We start from the raw sequence: 26,431 nt of genomic DNA on the forward strand, positions 1-26,431 counted from the left end.
GTTTTAAGAAAACTATTTGTTTATAAAATTTTTCTTTATTTTCTCAAAATATGATATAAAGTAATAAGAATTTACAAAATACGTATAACTATTTCACATTTAAAAAAAAACGAAATTTAAGAATCCTAAGCCATCTGAGAAACTTTTATTAAGTTTGCAGCGATAAGTCAATTTCCCTCGCGATATACTCGACTTTATTCATAAGTGCATCCATTCTCGCACCAATATTTTGAGCACACCTTTTGAGTTCATTCGAAATTTCACTCAGCTGTCGATTGGTATCATTAACAGAATTATTACTGTAGAGTCTGCTCAATTTCGTATCGCTCAAATCAATACTATTTATACTTCTCAGAGACGAAATCCTGGTTTTTTTACATCTGATTTTTTTTTCGCTGACAAGTCGATAGATACTCTTGATCAAATCTCTCGGCAATCGATTCTCTCTCGGATCATTCGGTCGAATATGAATCGCGCAATGATGTGGAAGATGAAGCAACAAAGCTCCACTTCTGCAAAACTTGACAATTTTCAGTGGCGCAAAATCCAGCAATTTCGAAAATAATAAATTCTCCAAATGAGCCACAAGTTGCGCTCTTCTAATTAATCTATCCAAACCGGCACATCTCCTCAGTTCTTGAATATCCGAAACGGCGAGACCCATCATCAGATTCGTAAGAATGATTGTGACTAGAACGACGAAGACTAGCAGCATCAAATGAGTAGTTCCTGGATACAAAATCGTGTCTGTTTCGTCGAAGAATACGTCTTCGAACTCCAATTCTCCAGACATCATTATAATCGTCTTCAACAAACCAACCAGAGGATTTTCAAAAGACTTATAATTCCTATGCAGGACGCTGAAGCCTAAAGAGAAACCAATTATTAAACAAATGTAGGCACCTAGAAACTTGAAGAAGTTGATTGCAACTTGGGTGAACATCTGGACGTAAATCCCAAACATAGGAAACCTTCCAACAACCATCATCAATTCTATCCAGACTAGCAGAATACCCAGAGCAGCGACGTGATGCGACCAGTCTCTTTCACCTGGCACCTTCTTGCACAATATTATTCCCGAAGTTACAATTACACTCCACTGAAGTCCATTCTCCCATCCTTTGGCATAAATGCAGACTCCGTGAGCCAGTTGGAATATTTCTTTGCAAGTCAGAAGTACGGTGAAGAGGATCACTGGCCAGAAGAAGACTTCACTCATTCGTTGCATCTTGAAGAGGAATGTGAATGCGATGTAGCTGGTGAACATTGCCACGAAGATGGAGTGGAAGACGAGGCTGAAGAGGAAGAACTTCCGGATTCTGAGCCATTTCAGGTAGAGGAAACTTTCACACAAAGGGTGTTTTAAAAGATGGCGTTGCCCGACTTCGACAAGGCAAAGCATCAGATCAGTTTCACCTCTTCCACCTGGAACCAAGGGTCTGAAGTCTAGTCGTAGTTCACAGTCGACATCGCCTAGTTCATGATCGTGGAGGGAAATGGCCTGATCGAGTCTGGCGATGAATCGAGGTAGAACATCTGGAGTTCTTCTAACAATGAAACTCAAGGCTGATATTCCTCCTTTTGTCCTCGCAGTCACGTCAGCTCCTTTTGATAGCAAAAGTATCACTATTGATGAACTTTCGCTCAGCGCTGCAATATGAAGAGGGGTGTAACCAAACTTGTCTGGCTTATTAACCTGAGCCCCGCCCTGAAATTCGATAAAAGTTTCATTTACTTGATTGACATTTATAAACGGTGGACTGATATGGGATTAAATCGGTGCAATCACCGATGGATCAGAAAGTCATAGTAAAATCCCTTAAATATTATGAATCTTCTTTTGGTTCAATGATATTTTCTGTGATCCTCGGAAATCTATTAAATCACATGAAAGTTTTTTAGATTAATATATAAAATTCCTGAAAATAAAACCAACGATCAAATTTGGACAACCACTATAAAATGTTCCTATTGTGATTTGATAAAAGATAAAAATTCTCTTAAAAAAAAAGAATTCTTTTTTTTGGAAAAAAAATAAAAAAGAGGAAAGAAAAATGAGAAGGCAACCAACTAAATTTCCTTTCTTCTTTCTGTTTATTTCTTTCGGCTTTTTTATTTTTATTACAATCAAATCACAATGAAAAACATTTGTAAAAAATATTCACTTTATGTCTGTGCTCATACAGCACCCTTATCAAGGAAAGACAATTTTGAGCAGGTGAGAACAGCAACGAAACAGCGATGCTCTCTTTTTGATACATGGTGAATATTTTTTACAAATGTTTTTTTTTATTCACTTTCACGAATTCTATACATTAACTTGATTATTGGAGGTTAAATAGGATTTTCAATTTGATTTTAATCTCATTTAAGTTCCTTTAATTCGAGTTCTTTTATATACCTTAAAATAATTAAAATCTTTTGAAATTCCTTAACATTTTGTAATTCTCTTAAAAATTCTTTGCAATCTTAAAAATACCCCAAAATATTTTTAAATTTGTTGAAATTTCTTCAAATTGTTTGAAGCTCTTCAAAAGTCTGCGGGATCTTTTTAAATACCCTAATATCTTTAAAATTCTTTGAAATTCCTTTAAATTCTTAAATTATATTTATTTAAAGTTTCTTGGAATCTTTTGAAATATCCTGCAATATTTCAAATTCTCAAAAATCGTTAGAAATGCCTTAAAATATTTACAAATATCTTTAAGCCTTTGAAATCTCTCAATTCTTGTGAATAAATTCTTAGAAATCGATCAAACTATTATAAAATCCACTGAAATGTCGTGAAATGATATGAAATCTGATTATATTTCTTGAAATCCTTTGGACTATTTGAAGTGCTATGAATAATAAAAAAAATTGAATTAAATTACAAAATTAATTATATCATGGCAAATTCATTAGTGCCTCTCTTTTTAAAAGCCTTTAAAATCCCTTAACTTTATTGAAACCCTCGATAATATAATAAAACCTTTTGAAATCTGTTGAAATTTCTTAAATATCTTGTGAAATATTTAGAAACTTTGGAAATTCTCCGTTATCCCTTGGAATCTTTTTAAATCCCGAAAAATTGTTTAAAGTTCTTCAGAATTCATTTAGAATCTTTTAAAATACCGTCAATGCTTTAAAATCTTTAAGATTCCTTCAAATTCTTTAATTCTATAGAAAATTTCTAGGAATCTTTTGAAATATCCTACAATGTTTTAAAATCTTTAGAAATGCCTTAAAATATTTACAAATATCCTGTGACAAGAAGCCTTTAAAATCTCTCAATTTTTGTGAATCAAATCTTGGAAACCATTAAAATATTATAAAATCCATTAAAATCTTTTGAAATTATATGAAATCTAGTGATATCCTGGCAAATTCATTAATGTCTTACTGAGAGCCTTTAAAATCCCTTAAATTTACTGAAGACCTCGAAAATATAATAAAATCCGATGAAATTTCTCAAAAATCGTCTGAAATATTCAGAAATCTTGGAAACTTTCTGATATCCCTTAGAATCTTTTGAAATATCATAAAATCTTATTAATCCTATGGAATCCTTTGAAAAATTTTTTTAAACTCGTTTGGAATTTCTAAAATACCTTTACTGAGATTCTTTAAAATTCCTTAAAATTACAGAAATCTTTGGAAATATTATAAAAAACCCCATGAAATCCGTTGAAATTCCTTAAAAATCGCTAAAATATTTGAAAATTTGGAAATCCGCTGAAATCCCTCGGAATCCTTTAAAATACCCTAAAACCTTCAAAAACCTTCAAATCCCTTAGAATTTATCAAATCTATTGAGAACTCCTTGGAATCTTTTTTAAAATGTTTTTAATTCTTTAAAATTTTATCGAAATAACTTGAAATATTTGAAATCCTTTAATACTTGAGATTAAAATCTCTGACTCCCATTTAAATGTTGTAAAATCCCTTGAAATATTTGAAGTTCTTTGAAATTCTTAGATGTATCGAAAAAATCATTGAAATACCTAAAAATTTCTGAAAATCTCGGAAATCGTATAAAGTCTCTTGAAAACCAATTTTAATTCCTTCAGAATCATTTAAAATATTTGGAAATCCCTTAGTATCTTTTCAAATATTCTAAAATCGTATAAATCCTATGAAACCCTTCCAGATCTTTCGAAATTCAAGGAAATTCTTTAGAATCCCATCGAATTTTTGAAATCCAGTGAAATCCCCGGAAATATTTGAAAATTTCTTCAAATTTTTGAACTCCAACGAAATGCCTTAATTTTTGTGAAATTCTTTGCAATTCATAGAAATATCATCAAATGTTTACAAATGCTTAGAAATCTATTAAAATATTTCTTAAAGTAATTAAAATCCTTCAAAATCATATGAATTCCTTTGAAAACTTTTAAATCCTTTGCAATACTTTTAAATGCTTTGAAATCTGTTGAAATCCTTTAAAATTCCTTGAAATATTTTTAAGCTCTCTCAAAGAAAAAATGTCGGCTGGTGAATAACAGTTCGATTTCATATTTATCAAAGAACAATATTTTCTTCGTGGATGTAGAAAAGTACCTGGATCAACATTTTGACAAGGTCGCTTCCCCTAACCGATTTTGCAACCGCAGCATGCAAGGGAGTTCTTCCATCACTGTCTTCTTCATTAACATTTGCTCCTTCCGATATCAGGATTTCCATAGTTTCTGCCGATTGAGCCAATGCTGCTAAATGCAAAGCTGTCTGGCCTCGAGAATTTTTTGCCTTGTGGGATGCGTGATAGTCTAGAAGAAGTTTCGTACATTCTGGACTTCCTTCTTCTGCCGCCAAGTGCAACGGAGTGGATCTTGCAGTTCCCATTTGCACTCTGACATCAGCTCCGAAATATAACAGAAGATTTAAACATGTTGTTGCTCCCAAACTTGCTGCCACGTGTAAAGGTGTTTCGGTATATACCTATCAGAAAAAAACATTGAATTTAATTCAGCTTTTGTTAAACCATAATACAATTTGCGTACCTGAGGATTGTTTGGCGAAGCTCCTGCTTCTAGCAACGCTTCAACGCAACTGGAATTATTGCTAAGAACTGCGTAGTGAAGAGGACTCCTTTCAGATATGCCAGCATTTACGTCTGCCCCTGCGGCTAACAGACACTTGACAGTGCCAAGATCTCCGGCGGCTGATGCACAATGTAGAGGAGTACAAGTTCGATTGAAGTCCCATTCTCCAGGATTTGCTCCATGATTTAACAATTCTTGGACTATTTCTTCTGCTCCCAGACATGCTGCCAAATGCAGTGAAGTTCTAAAGAAGCAATCAAAAATTTTAGTACCGTCAATTGGGGTCATTATGGATCATCAAGGCTCCATAGACATTTGTCATTCCTAATGAAACTTTACTGCATATCCTACAAATATTTTTTATAAGTTGTTCAGAAAGACTCATTACTAAAAAGCAGAAATCATCAAGTTTTATAGTATACAATTTGATCCATATTAACCCGAAATTTTTCTTGCAATTTGATGATTACATTTACGTTAAATTATTTTTATATACGAACCTTCCGTCGTTATCACAACACGAAACATCAGCACCCTTTTCCAAAAGCACTTTCACTAAATCCAATTGGCCTGTCCATGCAGAAACTAAGAGACAAGTGTTTGGCCATTTTGTTAATAATTGTTCCGGGGTTGCTGATGCTGCTGATTCGTTTTCTGCTGCTAAAGACGCTTTCCTTATTCCGCTAGAAGAGAAATCTTCGTTTTATATTATTTTCTTTGTTAGTATTTTCATTAGTTTCGATGGAAATTTAGAGTCAGCAAGAGACTTGTCTCTAACTTAGGAAATTGAATTCTTAAAAATTCCCTGAAACTTGAAAAAATATCTAAAAGTTTGTCGAAAATTACTGTAGATTTTTCAGAAAAATGATATAAATAATTACAAAGTTCCTGCAACTTTATCGTAATTATTAAGCATTCATTAATATTTATATAAAGCAACAAATATTTACAAGAAATTGTATCAGAATCAGAAAAAAAGGTAATTAAATAAATAAGATTTTTTAAAAATCATAGTTAACAAAAATTTGGGTGATTTTTTTATAATACGCGTTTTAATTTTTTTTCTAATTCAAATACAGTGAACACTTGCCTGTTTCAAGTCACACTTATTCCAAGTAGTGTCTCCAGAACATGGGATTTTCAGCCCCCACCACTTTCCCATCTGGGAGAAACACATGCAAACGTAGCGTGTCGATGAGTCGGTCTTTGTTACTATGCTGCGAAGACCAGCCTCGTGTGAAACATAAAGTGCACGAGCACGAACATTTTATATAAAAATGGAATTTTTAACGAAATAGTTAGATTTTTAACGAAATAAATTAATTTTCAAGGGAAAAAGATTAATTTGTAACCAAAAATGTAACAGTTAAATTTTCAGTTCAAAAAGTTAATTCCGATTTTTAAAAAACAATCGAATCTGCAACAAAATAGTGAAATTTTCAATAAAGAAATAAATTTACGAACAAAAAGACTAATATTCTTTAAAAAAAAGGCGAATTTTCAACCACATTTTTGAATTTTCAACTAAAAATGATTAATTTTCAACAACAAAATTCAATAGTTACGTTTTCAGTAAAAAAGTCAATATTGTGAATTCAATCAATTTTCAAGCAAAAGATTGAATTTGAAAATAAATCATTTAATGTTCAAATCAATAATATTCTACCGAAAACCGATATTGAAAATTTAAAAAAATATTTTTAAACCAAATTTTTTTTTCAAGCAAAAAAAACATTTTCAAATGACAGTTTTAATTTTTAATGGAAGAAATGCACTTTAAATTGAAAAATATAAAGTTTTAACTAAAAATGGAACAGTTAAATTCTAAATTCAAACAATCATTTTGAACAGAAAAAAACAATCGAATTTAGAATAGAATATTTAAATTCTTAAACAAAGAAGAGTATTTTTTAGAAGAGAATACATTTTTAAACAAAAAAGAAAATGTTCCATTTTTAGTTAAAAAAACCTATTCAAAGAAGAAGTTTTAACTAAATATTTACATTTTAGCCAAACAAATTAATTTTTAAACCGAAAAAAAAAGAATTTTCTACCAGAAAGACGAAATTGCAACTTCAAAAAGGGTATTTTAACCCAAAAAACAATAAATTTTCAACTGCGGAAAAGAATTTTAAAACAAAAAGTTTTCGAAAAAGAGAGGAAATGCCAAAAAATTTAATTTGCAACAAAAAAAAAACGAATTTTCCAAAAAATTGGTGAATTTTCAACCAAGAATGCTATAGTAACATTTTCGGTAAAAAATAATTATTTAAAAAACGAAGTTTAAACAACATTTTTTAATTTTTGCAAAAAAAAAAAATATTTTTCCTTCAAAAAGATAAATTTTCAATCAAAAAGACGAATTTTTAGCTGAAAAAAATGAATTTTTAACAAAAAACAGAAGGATTTTGAACAAAATTAGCAAATATGGAACCATTTGCAAGCAAATAGAAGAATAATTTTCCGAGAAAGACGAATTTCGAAAAAAGACATGAATGTTGTACTAGATAGTTGAATTTCTCAAGTGAAAAAGTTCGTTTTTCAGCCAGAAATGGAATAGTTCAATTATTATTTTCAACAAAAACATAATGAATTTTTTTCCAAAAACATCAATTTTCAAACAGGAAGAAACATTTTTTACAAATGTTTCTTCTTATATTTATATTGAAATTGACCACCTATGTATATTCTAGCATTTGAATTGATAGTTTTTACCTTTGAAAATTTTCCGTTGGTTGCAAATTTAATTTGAAACTCTCCTTTATACCTTCCGGGTAATTTGTTTCGAAATCCGAAGTAAAAAAAGTGTACAGTTTTTTTCTTTTTAGAGAAAATGTACAGTTTTTAAATATTTATTATTGCAATTTAATTGTTTTTATCGTACAATTAATTCGCATGTATGAATATAAAAATTTATTTTGTATACATAATTTTTTATCGTCATATACCAGCATCAAAATGCATATAAATTCCTCTTACTAGGCATTTGAATCTTCAGTCAGAATGGCAGGCATTAACGGATTCTAATACTTTCCATTTTTTTTATAAAAAGGCGCGCCAAGAGTTTCGTGTGGAAATATTGCAAAATCAAGTGGTTTTGACACTCACAGACACACTAGATAAGCAGTGAGTTAATATAATTTTATTTTTGGTATGAGTATAATTAGTTAAAATCAATTTTAAACCAAACAAGACTTTTAACTTAAAAAAGGAAACAATATCAATAAATGTTTTGAATTTCTATCAGGAAAGTTAATTTTCAACGAAATAAAAAATTTTTCAACCAAAAAAGATGCATTCTCAATCAAAAAAATAGAATACTAGACGTTTCAAACTAAAAAGGATTGAATTCGATCAAAAATAGTTGATTTTCTTTGGTAGAAAATTATTCTTCTTGTTTGAAAATTTATATTTTTTAGTTGTAAATTTTTTTCTTAGTTTGAAAAATCATTTTTTTGTTTGTTTTTATTTTGTTAAAACTTATTTTTAACTGAAAACTTAAGTACAAACTACAATTTTCTTCTTGTTTAAAAATTAATATTTTTCGTAAAAATTTATTATGTTGTTGATAAAAATGCAATGAAATACGTTTTTTTTTGTTTCAAATTATTTTTTTGAGCTGAAAATTAAACTATACTATTTCTATTAAAAAAAATTATCTTCTTTGGTTGACAAATTCAACTATCTGGTTGAAAATTCATGTATTTTTTGGAAATTCGTCTTTTTTTTAATTATTTTTTTTTTACTGAAAATGTTACTATAATATTCATGGTTGGAAATTCACCTATTTTATGGAAAATTTGGTGTTTCCTTGTTGTTGCAAATTCATTTTTTTAAAACTATTTATTGGAAAATATCTTTCCTTGCTTGAAAATGCATTGTTTTTTAGTTGAAATCAATTTTTCTTAGGGGAAACTTCGTCTTTTTAGTATAAAATTATTTGTTTGAAAATTCTTCGTTTTGTTTGAAAATTAATTTGTTTGGTTAAAATGTAAATATTTGGTTAAAGCTTATTTTTTATTAGTTTTTTTTTTTTTAATGAAAATGCAAGAATTCTATTTTTTGTTAAAAATTTATCTTTTTAATTAAAATTTGAAGTATAAGGTTACAAATTTATTGTAAATTCGATTTTTTTTTGTTGTTCAAAATTTATTTTTCAAATTAAAAATTCATCTTTTTTACTAGAAAAGTATTCTTCTTGTTCGAAAATTCATCTATTTTGGTTGAAAAGTCATTTTTTTGTTTGTTGGTAATTTATCTGTTTCTTTGAAAATTCGATTATTTTTTGGTTAAAAAAAAATTATCAACTCAAAATTTAACTGTATCATTTTTAGTTGAAAATTTGTATTTTCTAGTTAAAAGTTTTTTTATTTTTTCGTTGAAGGTTTAACTATTTCGATGAAATTTTAATTTGTTTTTTTTTTACCTGAAAAGTGACCATTTTCAGTTAAAACTTTATTTTTTTTAGTATTAAATTATTCTTCTCATTTGAAAATGCATGTTTTGTTAAAGATTAAGCATTCCATTTCCCATTAAAAATATTTTTAGTAGAAAATTCAACTTTATGGTTGAAAGTTCATGTATTTTGTTAGAAATTAAACTATTTTGCTAAAAAAAATTTGTGATGTAAATTTATTTTTTTTTAAACTGATAATTTTATCGTTTTCGGAAAAAATAGATCTATTTTGTTGTTTTTAAATTGATTTTTAAAATTTTGAATTTTTGATTTCGGTAGAAAAGTATTGGTTTCAAAATTATATTATTTGTATGCCAATTCCACGGAAAATGTAACTATTCAATTTCTCATTGAAAGTTTATCTTTTTTAATTGAAAATTGAACTATGTGGTTCAAAATTCATGTATTTGGTTGAGAAATTATCTTTTTAGAAGAAAATTCGTCTTCTTGTTCGTAAATTTATTTCTTTGGTAGAAAATTTCACTATTTTGTTGCAGATTCGATTGTTTTGTTTTTTTTATTCGAAATTAATGTTTTGAACTAAAAATTGAACTGTTCCATTTTTCGTTAAAAATTAATCTTTTTCACTTCAAAATTAATTTGTTTCTTTGAAAATTGAACTATTTTGTTGAAAATTCCATTTTAACCGAAAATTTAACTAGTCCATCCCTTATGAAAAAGAAGTATTGGTAAGTATTAGTTCTAATACTTGTTTAGCGAATAAGTATTGCATATCTAAATCTTTTTTGCGAAAAAGTACTGGATCTAACGCTTACCAAAACTTTTTTTTCATAGTGGATTTTTGGTTGGATAGTTATTGTTTTAGCTTAAATTCGTTTCTAAATTTAAAAATTGAACAATTTGGTTGAAAAAAAATCTTCTTCAGAAAATCTTGTCATCTATGTATATTTACATGTTGCAGTAAATTATATTTTTCCCTTTGCAATAAGTCTAATCGTTCTGAGGATAATTCCGGATTTCTAAAGCGGAATAAATTTGCACGAGGTTGGTCTTCGCAGCATGTAACACGGTACCTGTACGGTCTCGCCCGCGTCAGTGGCTAACCTGTGAAAAAGAGGCCCGAAGAGCGCGAAGTTCTCGTTGGTTTGTATGATGTATTTTAGCATGACATCATGAGAATATATATAAGTTTTAGAGAAAATAATCTAAACGTAAAAGTAAGTCATAAATTTACAAATAGTAATATTTGTCAAGTGAAGAATGTATTTTGTCAATCATGTTCCATTCCTATTTCGATTAACGATCTTTCAGTTTTACGAGTACTGTGCATCTTCAAACAAAATGGCGATCTCTTACGGTCCTAATTTGATTAGTTGTTAATATCTCCAGCGTGGCATTAGTTGTCCCATTAATCTCTGTTTTAGCATTGTAGGGCATGGGAATAGACCACTTTTTAAAAGTTTTTCAGTCAATAAAATGTTATTTTCATGGAAAACCCTATTGAAATTAAATAAATTTTATTTATGTAATATTTCAAAACAGTTTTCCAAGCGATTTATGCAAATGCTAAAGGGAAAACATGAATTTAAACGTGACCCAATGAACTTGATAAAGTAGAATATATGATTTGAATTTTAATAAAAAGCTAAAAATAATCCTTTCATTTTCTGAAAACATAATGAATAATATTTATATTAATAAACTATAAAAATAATTTCTCGAAAACATTTTTATAATATACAAGTTTAAACCAGATTTAAACTGACCATTTTAGGGTTTAGCGGGTACTTCCACTATTGACTGTAATGAATGTAATGTAATTGAGATTGAATGACATTTTTATTTATGAGAATTTAATATAAAAAGAAGTAAATAACATTAAAAATAATTGATTGAATAAGTAAGATTTTTTAAAAAATTATTTTTCAGGGGAACAAATATAAATTATAATTTTATAAAACGTTCAAGATGTAAGCAGAGAGATGTAAATAGAATCAATATTTTAACATCCTTGTTTTAAATGCATTGTTTTAAAGATATAATGATAACAGTTTAGAGAGAGAGAGAGCAATTGGAGCAATCATTTTTTGTATTCTTCACTGGTTATTAAATAACATTTTTTCAAATATAAATTTATTTTAACTCAATAAGTAAGTTTAAACTCTATACGATTCAAAGTTTTCTTCTGGAAATATTATTACATTTCATTATTGATATTATTTACTATTTTTTCGCAAATAAATTTTAAAAAATCATCTTTCAAATCTAAGATATATTCCGCTTTGCCAGGATTATTGTACGACCTTATAATTCGTATTTTCTCTTTAGTGTTTATCGAAAATGATTGAACAACTGTTTTTAAATGTTAAATGAGTAACTGTTTTCATTTCAATAAATTGTTGCATAATAGTAACATTTTGTTTACTACCAAATTTTTTAAAAGTAATCTAGTCCTATTGCTTTATTTGCAAAAACATGGAGTGATGGAACAACTAGCGCCGCGCTGGAGATATTAGGAACTAATCAACTTAGTACAGTTGCGGGGTCAAGTTAAGATCTGAAATATGGAGATATTCACAGGGCTGATTTTACGAAAGAAAATAACATATCCAAAATTGGAGGTTAGTGTATCAAATGGATTTGATCAAAATCGAGTTCCTGAATCACAAATTTCGGATTAGTGATTGCATTTCGTGAAACTGAAAGGTTTTAAACATATTCAAGGATAAAACAAAATTTTGCAAGTGCATTCTGTATTTTGAAAATATTACTATTCAGATCTGTAAAACTTAATTTTACCTTTAGAATATTTTCTCCAAAAAGGCGTATACATTCCCATGTCAACATATGCCAACTATGCCAACCTTTCTGACATTTCCATCTATCATAGGACGATCGTAACGTAATGTTACAATATTCAATAGTTCGCTGAACATTTGAGCCGTTTTTTGACTCTATTATATTGCTTTTTGGTTGACAAATTGTACTATTTCAAGGAAATGTTATATTTTTCACGTCTTACGTCTACAAACAGTGACATGCATGATGCGCAAATGCGTACACATTATTACAGCGCGCGCATCGGTACAAAGCCGGGACAACTAATGAACTTCACTTGACAAAAATCACCCAGCGACACTTGGTAGAGGCGGCGTTCCCTCTAGCCTTGAAATACGCCAATATTTACGTTTCGCTGCCCTTGAAATAGACAAGAGTTCACTGTACTCACATCTTTCTCAAATAAATTTTTCAACTTTTTAATAAGATACGTGCGTTTTATTGCTTTTAAAAAACAACATATTTGAGTAGCAAATGATTGTGTGACTTAAGCATGGACTGCCTGTGTGATTTGAAACTAATTCTGTCGAAAGAATACATTTATAACTTTAAAAAATCCCATAATTCTGATGCACCGTAATTAGGAAATTCCGAACCCTAATATAATCAAAATTTAATTCTTAGTACTATGTAAAACGTAAATGGCCCTTTGAATGTTACCCAAAACAATTTTTCGTGCGACAAAAAAGCGGCCTGGCACCGCCAGGCCTCCGAAAAAATTTTACAAGGCTTATTTAAGAGTAAGAAATTATATTTATATTAAGATCCTTATGTTACAATCGAACATATTTTAGTATCTCACCCATTAGCAAATTTAGGAATAAGTGAAATTTGATCTTTCACTTTGGTTTCTGAAAAATCTGCTTCTTTGACGTCTTTGATAACTTTTTCTAATCGCTCTCCACTTAGTGTCGATATCACAGAAAGAGCTGTTTTTCCAGCTGGCAGGCTTGATATTGCTCGAATAACATCCTCTTCGCTCCAAAGTTGCTGGTGATACAGTTGCCTCTGTTTTAGACAGACAGCAGATTGGGAACTATCTTCTGATGAGATACTTCCTCGTTCCAGATCCAAATCATCCATCCAAATTTCATCATCTTGATCCTAAGTTTAATAATTTAAATATTCTTTTTAAATTCCAAATCCTTCTTTAACATTGTTTCTCAAATATTTTATTATCGTAGTTAATATATTACGACTGTCATTCGTATAATGATTAAATTGAGGGACATATAAATGTTGAGCAAAAGGGGAAGACTCCAGTCAAATTGATTATTAATCTTTAAGATTAATATACATTAATTATTTATACTTCTTATTTAGTTTTTTCTACGATTTTTATTGTATATTTAAATATGAGCCGGAATCAATTAATTAGTTTAATGTTTATATTGAAAGTTTTTCATTCTTCAAACAAAAGTTTACATTGGAATTGGAATCTTTCTATTAGTAGCCTAAACATATTCTTCATAAAATGCGATTTTGCTTTGATTTTTGATGATTCAAATTAGAATTAGTCTAATTCTTTAGACACTGAATTAAACATGCTTGTTTTTACTAATGAATTCATTAAAAAAATGTAATAGCTTTAATCTAGAAACAATACAACTAAAAATTCTTTATCTTTTAGGTATTGATAATTTTAAATTATTACACTCTTACGCTTATTCAAATAGTTATTTTTCAAATTGTTCGATTTTAAATTAAGTTTTAAATGGAACAATGTTATAAGTGCTTTAAACTTAAACTTTTGAAATTTTGCAAGTTTCAATACTGATAATTTTTTTCGTTTTTTAAATTGGTTTATTTGTAATTTCTTTAATTCTAAGTAAGTAATATTTAAGACAGTTGAATACTGAACACTTTAATTTAAAAATATTCCATTTTTAAGGTTTACAATTTCAATTTTTCAGTCTTGAAGTTTTTAATTTTTACGTAAAAATGTGACATTATATAGTTTCTAATGCTTTCTAATAGTTCATACTTTGTTCAACATCAATTAGTTTCTGCTTTAAGTTATAAGATCCTGAACTTGGATTACAAAATTGTTTAGTTTCAAAACTTTAAAACATCAGCTGAATTTGGCACCATTCATTAAAAAAATTTTCAGTTGCTAACCTTTTTTAAAAAATTTAAGATTGAAAGATTAAGATGTAGATTCAAATATTTAACAAATTTAAAATAATTTAAGTTTTAGCATTTTCATTTTGAAATTCGTGATACTTCTATTTCAACTGTTTGAATTTGAACACTTCAAATTATTTTTTCCTTTATTCTGATTTATAATTGATTTATTAATTATTATTTATATCCTTTCGGTTTGAAAATTCTTTTTAAATTTCAACTTTTGAAATATTCAATTTTGTAAGTTACATTTGAAGTTCTGCTAGAATTGTTACATTTCATACGTTCTCAATTTGCATAAAAATTAAAATGGTTGATTTTCTAAGTGTTCTTCATACAGTGTCTTAAATTTTCAAATAAGAAGCGTTCATTCACATAGAAATTAAAAAAAAACACAGAACCTAAACAATTACATTTTTAGCCCTTACCATCTAAATATCAGTATGCGAATTCGTTGCAGGTTTGATTTATGACTGTTAATTTCTCTCCTTTTGCCTGATACTCTAAAATTATTCCTTCCTCCTTGAAATTCTTGTGAGCATCCACATATGTTCGAAGTTGTTTATGAGGCAGATTGCGTGTATATTTAACTCATTCAGGGAACTACATTCCTACTAGTTTCGTAAAAAAATCGAGGGAATCCATTCGGATTAGAGTTGCAAATTTCATAACTCATAGACGATTTCCTTTGATGTTGGTCTAATTTTCGCGAATAGAGTTTACTTTAAGGCGGTAGCAAACACATTTGATAACTACATCCTGTGAGGAAGTTCACTGTAGAATCACTTTTTTTCATAATTTATCTCTGGGAAATTAATAAAAAATTAATAACCTGAAGCTTACGATAGTCACAGTCCAATAAATTGAAGACATTTTTCGTTCTTGATTTGAATTTTTATGATAAAAATAAATGTATGCAAAAAACCATCAGAATAACTTTATATATATATATATATATATATATATACAGTGGCGTGCAAAAGTTTTGGGCCACCTCTTTTTTTATGAGTGAATAAATTCTTTTAATTATAATTATACCAGAGTTAAAAAAATGTCTTTGCAAAATGTTGATTGTTTTCGAAATTCTGTTTAAAATAAGCCGAGGGTGGAGCCAATTTGTCTAGTTTTCAAATAGATATTGCAAAAATAGTGTAAATTTCAATGTTTTCTTAAATTTTCAATAACTTCCGAAATAGTCAACATTTTTCAATGTTCCTAGGCTCATTTTAAAGCTTTTTTCCGCTGTATCGCAGCAGCTTACGAGTATAAATTGTAAACAAATTTCTTTTCGAATTGCAATAACTTCATGATTATATGTTTTATATATTTTACAAAAATATTTTTGTTACAAAAAATAATATTTCAATTTCTCCAACTTTTTTGTTACAACTTCAAGTTCTTGCAATTCGAAAAGAAATTTTTTACGAATCATACTCGTAAGCTGTTGTGATACGGTGAAAAAAAGCTTCAAGATGAACCCAAGAACATTGAAAAATGTTGACTATTTCGAAAGTTATTGAAAATTTAAGAAAACATTTAAATTTACACTATTTTTGCAATATCTACTTAAAAACTAGACAAAATGGCTTCACCCTGGGCTTATTTTAAATAGAATTTCGAAAACAATCAACCTTTTGAAAAGACATTTTTTTAGCTCCGGAATAATTAGAGGTAAAAGAATTTATTCAGTCATAAAAATAAGAGGTGGCCCAAAACTTTTGCGCGCCACTGTATAATTTATTTCTGATCGTTCATAATTTACGAGAATTCTATATCACAGAAATTCACATACTCAATTTACTTTGAAGTCAAAGAAACTTGTTGGCTTTGTGCCAAATAGCATACAATGAATTTCTTGTTAATAGAAATTACACATGGAAAGAGTTATAACAACCGTTTCCCATATTTTAAATTAAGGTTTATTGTTTCTATAATTTCTTTCAATATTGTTTCCCGCTTTAAAAAATGTTCGATATTTAAAAACATATATTTGTGTCAATAAATTACTAATTACATTTCACGACAAAAATAATAATTATTTTTTCCTATGCTTTACGTACCATTTTTCACACTTTGATGAAGGAAAATATTTTTCTTAAAATAATTTTTGACTTTATCAGCCAATCACTATCGGATATTCGTTTAGGTAAAAACACATGCGAGGCGCGAACCGAGAAAAAATATGTATTCGTACATCACAAGGATTAGTTATGAGACTACTGGAATAACCAAACTCTGGAACCGCACTAAAGTTATTTCCGGACTTTGTAATGTAATCTCTTTTCTCACTCTCCCACCTCTTGCAATATCTTACCTACATTATGATTGAATTCACTGCAAATCGTTTTTGTGCAGAAATCGGAATGTTTATAGCGCACTCGTAGCATAATACATTTAGCGGCGCTATATTTATTCGCGTAACTCAAAATTAATGAGAACTATAAAATTGAAGGCTTAACCCTCGTTTACCTACTCCGATAAATTATCATATTAAAACTTATGCAACTCTGGACCAGCAAAGCAACACAATTTGTAAAAGAAAACTTTATATTTTAAGTTCAAACATTTATTTACTCAAATTTATAACTTTTTAATTATAAATATTTCTTGATTCAGATTGGTGCCGACGGAATTAATTCACGAGTACGACAAGCGATGGGCGTTCAGCATGTAAAATGGAACTACGATCAAATGGGAATTGTTGGTACTGTTGAACTATCCGAGGTTCGTATAAAATATGTTTTTGAAATTAATATAAATAGCGCATACGTCAATTTATGTTTACCAAATTTTTGTTGTTTTTTTTTAGCCAACAGAAAATATTGTAGCGTGGCAACGATTTCTTCCCACCGGACCTGTGGCTCTATTGCCGGTAAGATTTCCGAAATAAGAAAGTTGTCAAGTTTTTCCGACTAGTTTTCCATTCGACTTTTAAAGTATTCACGATAATTTGAAAAATTTCCAAGATTTTAAATATTTCATAAAGTTTTTAAATATTTCAGAAAATTTCAGATGGAAATTCGTTTTTTTTTTTTGGTTTTAAAATTCCTTTCTTTTGTAGTATAAATTGCATTCTTTTTTTATTAAAATATAAACTATGACACTTTTTCGTTGGAAATTTGTCTTTTCAGGTTGAATATTCAACTATTATGTTTTAAAAAGATTAAAAGCTTTTTAAAAAGATTTGAGAGATTTCGAAAAATTTCAAAAGATTGCAAAGATTTTTAAGATTTTGATGTTATGTGGAAATAGTTAAGATTTTATAAATATATTAAACAAAATTTCAAAGACTGCATTAAGGTTTCCAAGACTTTACAAAGTTTTTAAATATTTAAAAAGAATTTCAAAAGATTAAAAAATATTTCGCAAATAATTCAAAAATTTCACAACCATTTTAAAGATTTCATAAGACTTCAGAAAGCTTTTTAAGATTTCACGAAGATTTCATAAGTTTTACGAAGATTTAATAAAAGTGTCATAGATTTTACAAGATTTAAAATAATATATACAGATATAAAAAGAATTTCGACGAATTTCAAAATATTCCAAAGATTTTGAAGATTTCAAAAGACTTTATAAACATTTCAATGTTTTCAACAAACTTATGGAAATTTCAAAGATTTATAAAAGTTTTAAAAAGATTAAAAGCGTTTTTAAAAGTTTTGAGAGATTTCGAAAAATTTCAAAAGATTGCAAAGGTTTTACAAATATTTTAAAGATGTTTAAGTTTTATGAAAATGTTTAAGATTTCACAAAGATTTTAAACAAAATTTCAAAGATTACATTAAGGTTTCAAAGACTTTATAAAGTTTTCAAATATTTTAAAAGAATTTCAAAAGATTTAAAAATATTTCGCAAAAAAAAGTTTTTACGAAGATTTCAAAAGAATTGATTAAAGTGTCAAAGATTTTAAAAGATTTTATAAAAATTTCAAAATATTTTAGATTTTTTTAAAGATTTCTCAAGATTATTAAAAATAAACAAAAAATGTCAAGTCCCCACAAAGATTTCATAATATTTCTGCAAGATTTTAAAGAGTTTAGAAAACTTTAGGAAGATTTTGAAGTATTTCACAAAGAATTCTTAGAGTTCAGAAGACTTCAGGAATATTTTTACATTTTTTACGGAAATTTAATAGATGCTGCAAAATATTCACAAATATTGCAAAGATTTCGTAAGATTTCTAAAAGATTTGAGTGATCTTAGGACATTTAAAAATATTTTACAAATAATTCAAAGTTTTTACAAAGAGTTCAAAGATTTTACAACGATTTTTAAGATTTTAGAAGACGTCAGAATACTTTTTAAGTTTTTACGAAGATTTCATAAGTTTTAAGAAGATTTTATAAAAAAGTCAACGATTTCAAAAGATTTAAAAAAATAAATGAAGCTATCAAAAGAATTTCGAAAAGTTTCTAAATATTCCAAAGATTTTGAAGATTTCAAAAGAGGTTATAAACATTTCAAAGTTTTCAACAAACTTATGGAAATTTCAAATATTCATAAGAGTTTTTTAACGATTAAAAGCTTTTTAAAAATATCTGAGAGATTTCGAAAAATTTCAAAAGATTTTACAAAGATTTTTAAGTTTTATGAAAACATTTAAGATTTTAAACAAAATTTCAAATATTGTATTAAGGTTTCAAAGACTTTACAAAGTTTAAAAAATGTTTTAAAGAATTTCAGGAGATTTAAAAATATTTCGCAAATAACTTTAAAATTTCATAAAAAATTCCAAAGATTTCAGAAGACTTCACAAACATTTCACAAAAATTTTAAACATTTTAGAAGACTTCAGAAAGCTTTTTAAGTTTTTACGAAGATTTCATAAGTTTTACGAAGATTTAATAAAAATGTCATAGATTTTAAAAGATTTAAATAAATATATACAGATATCAAAAGAATTTCGAAAAATTTAAAAATATTCCAAAGATTTTGAAGATTTCAAAAGATTTTATAAACATTTCAATGTTTTCAACAAACTTATGGAAATTTCAAAGATTCCATTAAGGTTTCAAAGACTTTATAAAGTTTTTAAATATTTAACAAAAAATTTAAAAGGTTAAAAAATATTTCGCAAAAAAAAGTTTTTACGAAGATTTTATAAATTTTACGAAAATTTCAAAAGATTTGATTAAAGTGTCAAAGATTTTATAAAAATTTCAAAAGTTTTTACAAAAATTTCAAAATATTTCTAATTTTTTTAAAGATTTCTAAAGATTATTAAAAACAAACAAAAAATGTCAAGTCCCTACAAAGATTTAATAATATTTCTGCAAGATTTTTAAGAGTTTAGAAAAATTTGGGAAGATTTTTCGTAAATTTCATAGAATTTACAAAGATTTCGGAAGATTTTGAAGTATTTCACAAAGAATTCATAGATTTCAGAAGACTTCAGAAATATTTTTAAATTTTTTACGGAAATTTAATAGATGCTGCAAAATAATTACAAATATTGCAAAGATTTCTAAAATATTTGAATGATTTTAGAAGATTTCGAAATATTTTAAAAAGAATTCATAAAGATTTCAGAAGACTTCAGAAATATTTTAAGGTTTTTTTACGAAAATTTAATAAATGCTGCAAAATATTCACAAATATTTCAAATATTTGAATGATTTTAGAACATTTCAAAATGTTTTACAAATAATTCAAAGATTTTACAAAGACTTCAGGGGTTTTATAAAAAATTCACAGATTTGATGAAGGCTTGTGCGCACCAGAATTAAAGAGTGATAAACACCTCGGTTCTTTCTATCGTCACTTTCTTAGTCAATTAAAAAGGTTATTCATGAAATAGTAAAATGTAATCTTATTATTATAGTTGACTGATACATTAAGTTCCCTTGTCTGGTCAACGACAACAGTCGAAGCGAAAAAACTTCTAAAAATGTCCGACGAAGACTTTGTCGATAGGCTGAACGACGCTCTTTGGAAAGTCTATCCAAAAGATGGTTTCGTCGAAAGTGGAATGAAGGCCCTTCAGCAAATTCTGGAGACTCTTTCCTTGCAAACTGGAGTTTCTAGACAATTGCAGCCGTCCATTTCTGGCGTTGTTGAAAATTCTCGAGCAGCATTCCCCCTGGGTTTCGGCCATTCTGTTTATTATGCTAAACCAGGAGTTGCATTGGTGGGGTACGTAGCAAGCTGTTGAAATCTCAGGCATAAACTATGGCGAAAAAAAATATACAACTCCTGACAAGTGTTTGCGCAAACTTAAACAATACGAAGTATTTTTCTCTGGCAAGAACATTTTCTAAATTTTTTTTAGTTATTCTTTGTTCAAATAAATGTTTATAGATTTTGGATTAATTCATTCATTCATTTATTCATTTATTTTTAGAGATGCGGCCCATAGAGTTCATCCCTTAGGAGGTCAAGGTCTAAATTTAGGTCTGGGCGACGTTACCGTCTTAGTTAAAATGTTAGCCGAATCAGTCAGAAATGGAGCCACCCTCGGCGATATGAGTTATTTAAAAAAATACGAAACTTCAAGACAGAGGCACAATGTTCCAACCATGCTAGCAATGGATGCACTTCATAGATTATACAAGGGAACTGCTGCTCCGATTGTTCTCGCTAGAAGTTTAGGACTTCAGCTTACAAATGCAATCTCACCCTTGAAGGTAAAAAATTAACTTTATAACTTTTTTTTTATTTCCCAGGATTAGAGTTCTGAGCCGGTTATATTACTTTGAGAACGGTACCGAGAATGAGAATATTAGCGAGAATATAACCGAGAAATAAATTCTCCGAGAATTTTTGAGAATGTCCGAATTTATTTTAATTAATAGAAAATTGAATTTTTTTCAACTTTTCGGTTGAAAATTCAAATATTATTTTGAAAGTTTGTCTTTTTTATTTTAAAGTTTACCTGTTTTAGCAGAACTTAAATTTTTTATATAAAAATGCAACTGTTTGGTTAGAAATTAAGCTATTATACTATTTTCTTGAAAACTTAACTATTTCGTAGAAAATGTACTTTTTGTTTAAAATTTATATTTTCGTGTTGAAAAATGAACTGAAACATTTTCTGGATGAAGGTTCCACTTATAAAAAAAACTTGTTTTTTATTACAAATTCATATGTTTTAGTGCAAAATTGATCTTTTTTGGATAAAAATGCAACTACTTCAACCATTTTTTTTATTGATGTTTTTGATTGAAAAATTCATGTGGTTCAGAAGATTTTTTTTGTTTTATGAAAATGCAACTTTGGTTGAATATTCAACTGTTTTCTTTGAAAGATTTGGTTGAAGTGTTAAAAATTTATATTTTTAGTAGAAAATTCATCTCTTTAGTTGCAAGTTTCACTATTTTGTTAAAAATTAATCATAAAAAAATGTAACAAAGTAGTTCAACTTTGAACCTAGTAGATGAGTTGACAAAAAAAAAAAAAGAATTCTCAATGGAAATATAATATTTGATAATTAAAATGATAAAAGATTTTAATTTTCAACTAAAAATAGTTGAATAGTACGAAAAAAGCGATTTTTCAACAAAATAGTTAAATGTTGATACAAAAAGATCATTTTTCAACCAAAAAGAATTTTTATTTAAGATATAAAAAAGTATAATTCTACAAAATCGACAAATTCTCAACCTAAACAAATTAATTTATAACCAGACAGTCGCATTTTGAACTAAGTGAAATAAATTCTCTACAATGAATGGAAAAGTTACATTTCCAGTTTAAAAAATGTATTTTCAGCATACATCATTTTTCAACGTTTTCCAAAAAATTAGAAAAAATAATTTAATTTCTTACAAAAAAAACTAACATATTTTTTAACTGTTTAAAATTTACGAAAATTTAATTTTTAACTTCTTAAACCTGAAGAAAATGTTGAATGAATTTCAAATGAATTTCCAACTGTTGCAAATTAGAGATATTCAATATAATAGAATTTTCAACAAATTTAAATAGTATTAAGTAGTATAAAAATGCAACTATTTGGTAGAGAATTTAACTATTTTCTTAGAAATTCATCCTTTTTGGTTAAAAAATTCGTCTTTTTGGATTTATAATTCAATTTTTTCATAGAAACTTATTTTTTTTTGTTACAAAAATTCAATTTTTGATGTTACTGAGTTAACTGGAATTTTTTTTTTATAAAAACTCAACTTTTTTTCTAATAGCAAATTCTTCTGCTTTAATATAAATTTCATATTTTTCGATAAAGATGCAACTATTTGCTAGAGAATTCAACAATTTTGTTAAAAAGCCATTCTTTTTTGTTAGAAATTCGTCTTTTTGGATTAAAAATTCAATTTTTTGGTAGAAAATTATTTCTTGTGAAAAAATTCATAGTTTGATCGTGAAAACTCGACTCAAATCTTTTTCAATAGTAAATTCAACTATTTTTTTTAAAATGCAACTTTTTGGTTATAAATCGTTCTACTTTGTTGATAATTCAACTATTTTGTTTTAACCATTTGGCTGAATCGCTTTATTAAGAAATCACTTTTTTTTTTAAATTTATATTTTAAGTTGAAAAGTTAACTCGTTGGTTAAAAGTTTAATTATCTTGTTGAAAATTAATCTCTTAATTAAAAATTAAATTACTTGGGTCAAATTTAAACTGCATTGTGAAATTTTTCTTTATTGAAGGCTTATGTCTGGTTGAAAATTTAACTTTTTAGTGGAAAATACTTCTTTTTTGGTTTAGAATTCATTTTTTAACAAAAAATGTAACTCTTCCATTTTTCAAGATTGATATTTTTTAGTTGAAAATTCGTAGAATAATTTAGATAAACTTTTATTTATTTTTTGAGTAAAAAATCTTTATTTGTTGGAAATTCGTCTTTTTGGTTTTAAAATTCCTTTCCTTTGTTGTATAAATTGCATTCTTTTTTGATTAAAATATAAACTATGACACTTTTTCGTTGGAAATTTGTCTTTTTAGGTTGAATATTGAACTATTATGTTAAAAATTCAATTATTTTGTTGAAAATTCCAATATTTTGTTAAAGATTTATCTTTTAAAGTAAAAAATATTTTTTGTTTTGTTTGAAATAAATTAAAACATTTGAAAATTTTTAATTTGTGTATGAAAGATAGAATTTGTGTATAGAAAGAAAGAAAGACTGTTTTATGCCGCTTATAAAATATTCTATGGTGAAAATATTATAAGATTACAATTATAAGATTATATGATTACAAAATAAAAATAAAAACATTGTTAAAAATCATAAATTCTTTTAAATTCTCCTAAATTCTGTCATATTCTCGGTTATACATATAACCTGAACTTAAATTCTCGGGAATTTAAGAACTCTACCCAGGATGATCACTAGATTGAGGAACCGGGAAATAAGAGTGAATTTAATTTTTGACCGAGAATATTTTCAGTTTATCAGTTGTAGTAGTTTTATTAAACAAGTTAATTTTTATTCTTTGAAGTGGCTGCGATTAGAATGAGAAATTTTAGTTCTTTTCACTTTTTTTAAACTATAAAATTCTTATTTTAATTTGTTCCATTTTTAAAAAATGTTAAATTTTTGAGGCTTGAATTCGAATAGTTTAATTAATAAGTCCCTTAATTTGTAATTGATTAATTTTGACTATTAACAGTGCAATATTTTACAATTTTAAGTGGTTATTTATATTTTCAAGTCTAGAATTTATAAAAATAATTTTAAAGATATAAAATTGAGTTATTTATGAAGTTAAACAATTTATAACTCAAAATTTATAGTGTTTGAAATTTTACCAACTGATACAATTTTGTCTAAATTCTCATTTTAGTCGTTCTGATCAGTTCTAACGGAAGATTCCGTTTACCATCTGCAAATCAGAAATCCACTGTACCGACCCAATTGACTAATCAAATTCTAGAAATATTTTAACGTCATTTAGGTAAGACCTTGGGTAAGACAAGATGGTATTTTTTAAATAAAATCTGAAGTAAAATTCTCTGTAAAAAATGTGGAGTTAAAATGCGGTACTTTTTTCACCGAGAATTTTCTTTGAGAGGCCAACCTGTCTTCGTAGATATGAAATTACAGGGTGGCCGAGAATTTTCCTAATTTTTATTAGAAAATCCTTGTTACATTTTGCAATTTAACACCTTTACGTTTACATTGTTTTGAATGCTTCAAATAAGAAGTTTTTAGCTTTGAAAGCTTCAATTTGTTGCAAACCTGGAATTCTCCCATAGATTGTAGTGGTTATCCTGATTTAAGGCTTAAATATTTGTATACTTCAATTGCACGTGCTTAAAACTTCAACTTTGAAAATTAACGAGGGGTTGACCGCTTGACTTTTGACTGTACACCATATTTAAGGATTTTACAAAGATTAACAAAATTTCAAATATTTTATAAGATTTCAAATATTTCAGACGATTTTAAAGGATCTGAAACATTTTACAAACATTTCAAATTTTACAAACATTAAAAAAAAAGATTTACATTTCAGAAGATTTTAAAGAATTTCACAAAAATTTCACAGATTTCAAAAGATGTTAGAAATGGTTAAAGGAGATCAAAAGATTTTACAAAGATTTAGAAAATTTTAATTCAATTATTTCGAACGATTAAACAAATTTAAAATATTTTGTAAGATTTCAAATCTTCCTGAAATATTTTAGCAGATTCTAAACAATTTTACACGGATTAAAAAAATTTTTTAAGTCTCAGTAATATTTCAAAAATTTCACACAGGTTTCAAAAGATTTAAAAAGGTTTGAAGAAAAGTTTTAAAATTTCGCAAAAGTTTCAAAACTTTTTTATTAAAGATTTCAAAAATAGTTCATAGATTTTAACAGACTTCAGAAGATTTGAAAGATTCAAAAATATTCAACAATAATTTCAAAAGATGTCAGAACATTTCCAAAAATTTCACAAAGATTTCGAAATATTTTTTTAAGGTTTTCAAAGACTTTAGCATATTTCAAAACTTTCTAAGATTTAGAAAAACAAAATTTTATTGTAAAAAATTTTAAAACATTTCAAACAAATTTGAAAATGATTCAGAATATTTAAAAAATTTCGAAAGTTTCACAAACGTTTCAAAAGGTTTCAGAAAAATTTACAAATTTTAAAATATTTCATATGGTCTCAATATTCTCGGAAGATTTCAAAAATTTTTAGAAAAGATCAAAACATTTTTGTCAGATATCAAAGATTTCAAAATACTTCAGAAAATTTCACGCATTTTACACTTTATTCAAAAGTATCAATGATTTCACAGATTTAAAAATTGTCGAAGGTTTCAATAAATTCACAAAGATTTAGAAAATTTAAAAACATTTTTGTTACATTTCCGAAAGTTTTCAAAGATTTCACACAGGTTTCAAAAGTCTTAAGAAGATTGGAAAGATTTAAAAAGTTTTGAAAAAGAGTTTAAAAATTTCGTAAAAGTTTCAAAACTTTTTTATTAAAGATTTCAAAAGACTTAAGAAGATTTGAAAGATTCAAAAATATTGGACAACAATTTCAAAAAAATGTCAGAAGATTTCCAAAAATCGCACAAAGATTTCGAAATATTTTTTTTATGTTTTAAAAGACTTCAGCATATTTCAAACAAATTTGAAAAATTTTCAGAATATTTTAAAGATTTCATATGGTCTCAATATTCTCGGAAGATTTCAAAGAGTTGTAGAAAAGATCAAAAAAATTTTGTCATATTTCAAAGATTTCAAAATACTTCAGAAAATCTCAGGCATTTTACGCTTATTTCAAAAGTCTGAATGATTTCACAGATTTAAAAAATGTCGAAGATTTCAAAACATTCCAAAAGGTTTTTAAAAATTCAAAAAGTTTTAGAAAATTTCAAAACAATTTTGTTACATTTCAAAAAGTTTTCAAATATTTCAAAAAGAGATTTTACAGAGGTTTTAAGAGACTTCTGAAGATTTCAAACATTTTACACTTATTTCAGAAGTTTCTATGACTTCACAGATTAAAATTTTTTATGATTTAGAAATATTTCAGAAGATGTAAAAATTTTACAAAAATTTCATATTTTTTTAGATTTTTCAAGATTTTAGAATGATTTAACAAAAATCTGTAAAGGTTTCAAAAATTTC

The 26,431-nt window shown here is 27.1% G+C and overlaps 2 protein-coding genes across 6 annotated transcripts in view; one reads left to right on the top strand and one right to left on the bottom strand.

The window, feature by feature from the left end:
- The window catches only part of LOC117180252 (ubiquinone biosynthesis monooxygenase COQ6, mitochondrial), a 31,364-nt gene that overhangs the window by 4,074 nt on the left and 859 nt on the right, over positions 1-26,431 (top strand). Inside the window, exons 4-8 of one of the 2 annotated variants that reach the window (XR_004468017.1) lie at positions 17,017-17,124; positions 17,210-17,272; positions 20,225-20,535; positions 20,744-21,026; positions 24,148-24,258. Coding sequence is in view for 1 of the 2 variants with exons in the window: in XM_033372650.1 (XP_033228541.1) it covers positions 17,017-17,124; positions 17,210-17,272; positions 20,225-20,535; positions 20,744-21,026 (765 nt within the window). In the remaining variant the exon portion in view is untranslated. The remainder of the gene's footprint in view (positions 1-17,016; positions 17,125-17,209; positions 17,273-20,224; positions 20,536-20,743; positions 21,027-24,147; positions 24,259-26,431) is intronic. The other variant, XM_033372650.1, reaches the window with a different exon arrangement.
- On the bottom strand, positions 97-17,256 carry LOC117180250 (transient receptor potential channel pyrexia-like). 4 transcript variants are annotated; one of them, XM_033372646.1, is made up of 7 exons: positions 17,186-17,256; positions 14,829-15,205; positions 13,079-13,380; positions 5,522-5,704; positions 4,980-5,265; positions 4,540-4,917; positions 97-1,708 (listed from the first exon to the last, which is right to left on the bottom strand). In XM_033372646.1, the coding sequence occupies exons 2-7, from the start codon at positions 14,829-14,831 to the stop codon at positions 149-151; spliced, it is 2,712 nt and encodes a 903-aa protein (XP_033228537.1). In that variant the 5' UTR covers positions 14,832-15,205; positions 17,186-17,256; the 3' UTR covers positions 97-148. The 4 variants fall into 4 exon arrangements, with proteins under 4 accessions (XP_033228537.1, XP_033228538.1, XP_033228539.1 ...); XM_033372647.1 differs by having other exon boundaries at positions 14,829-15,174; positions 17,186-17,232; XM_033372648.1 differs by having other exon boundaries at positions 14,829-15,159; positions 17,186-17,228.

Source organism: Belonocnema kinseyi, chromosome 9 (assembly GCF_010883055.1).
Source record: "Belonocnema kinseyi isolate 2016_QV_RU_SX_M_011 chromosome 9, B_treatae_v1, whole genome shotgun sequence".
Classification (NCBI taxonomy): Eukaryota; Metazoa; Arthropoda; class Insecta; order Hymenoptera; family Cynipidae; genus Belonocnema; species Belonocnema kinseyi.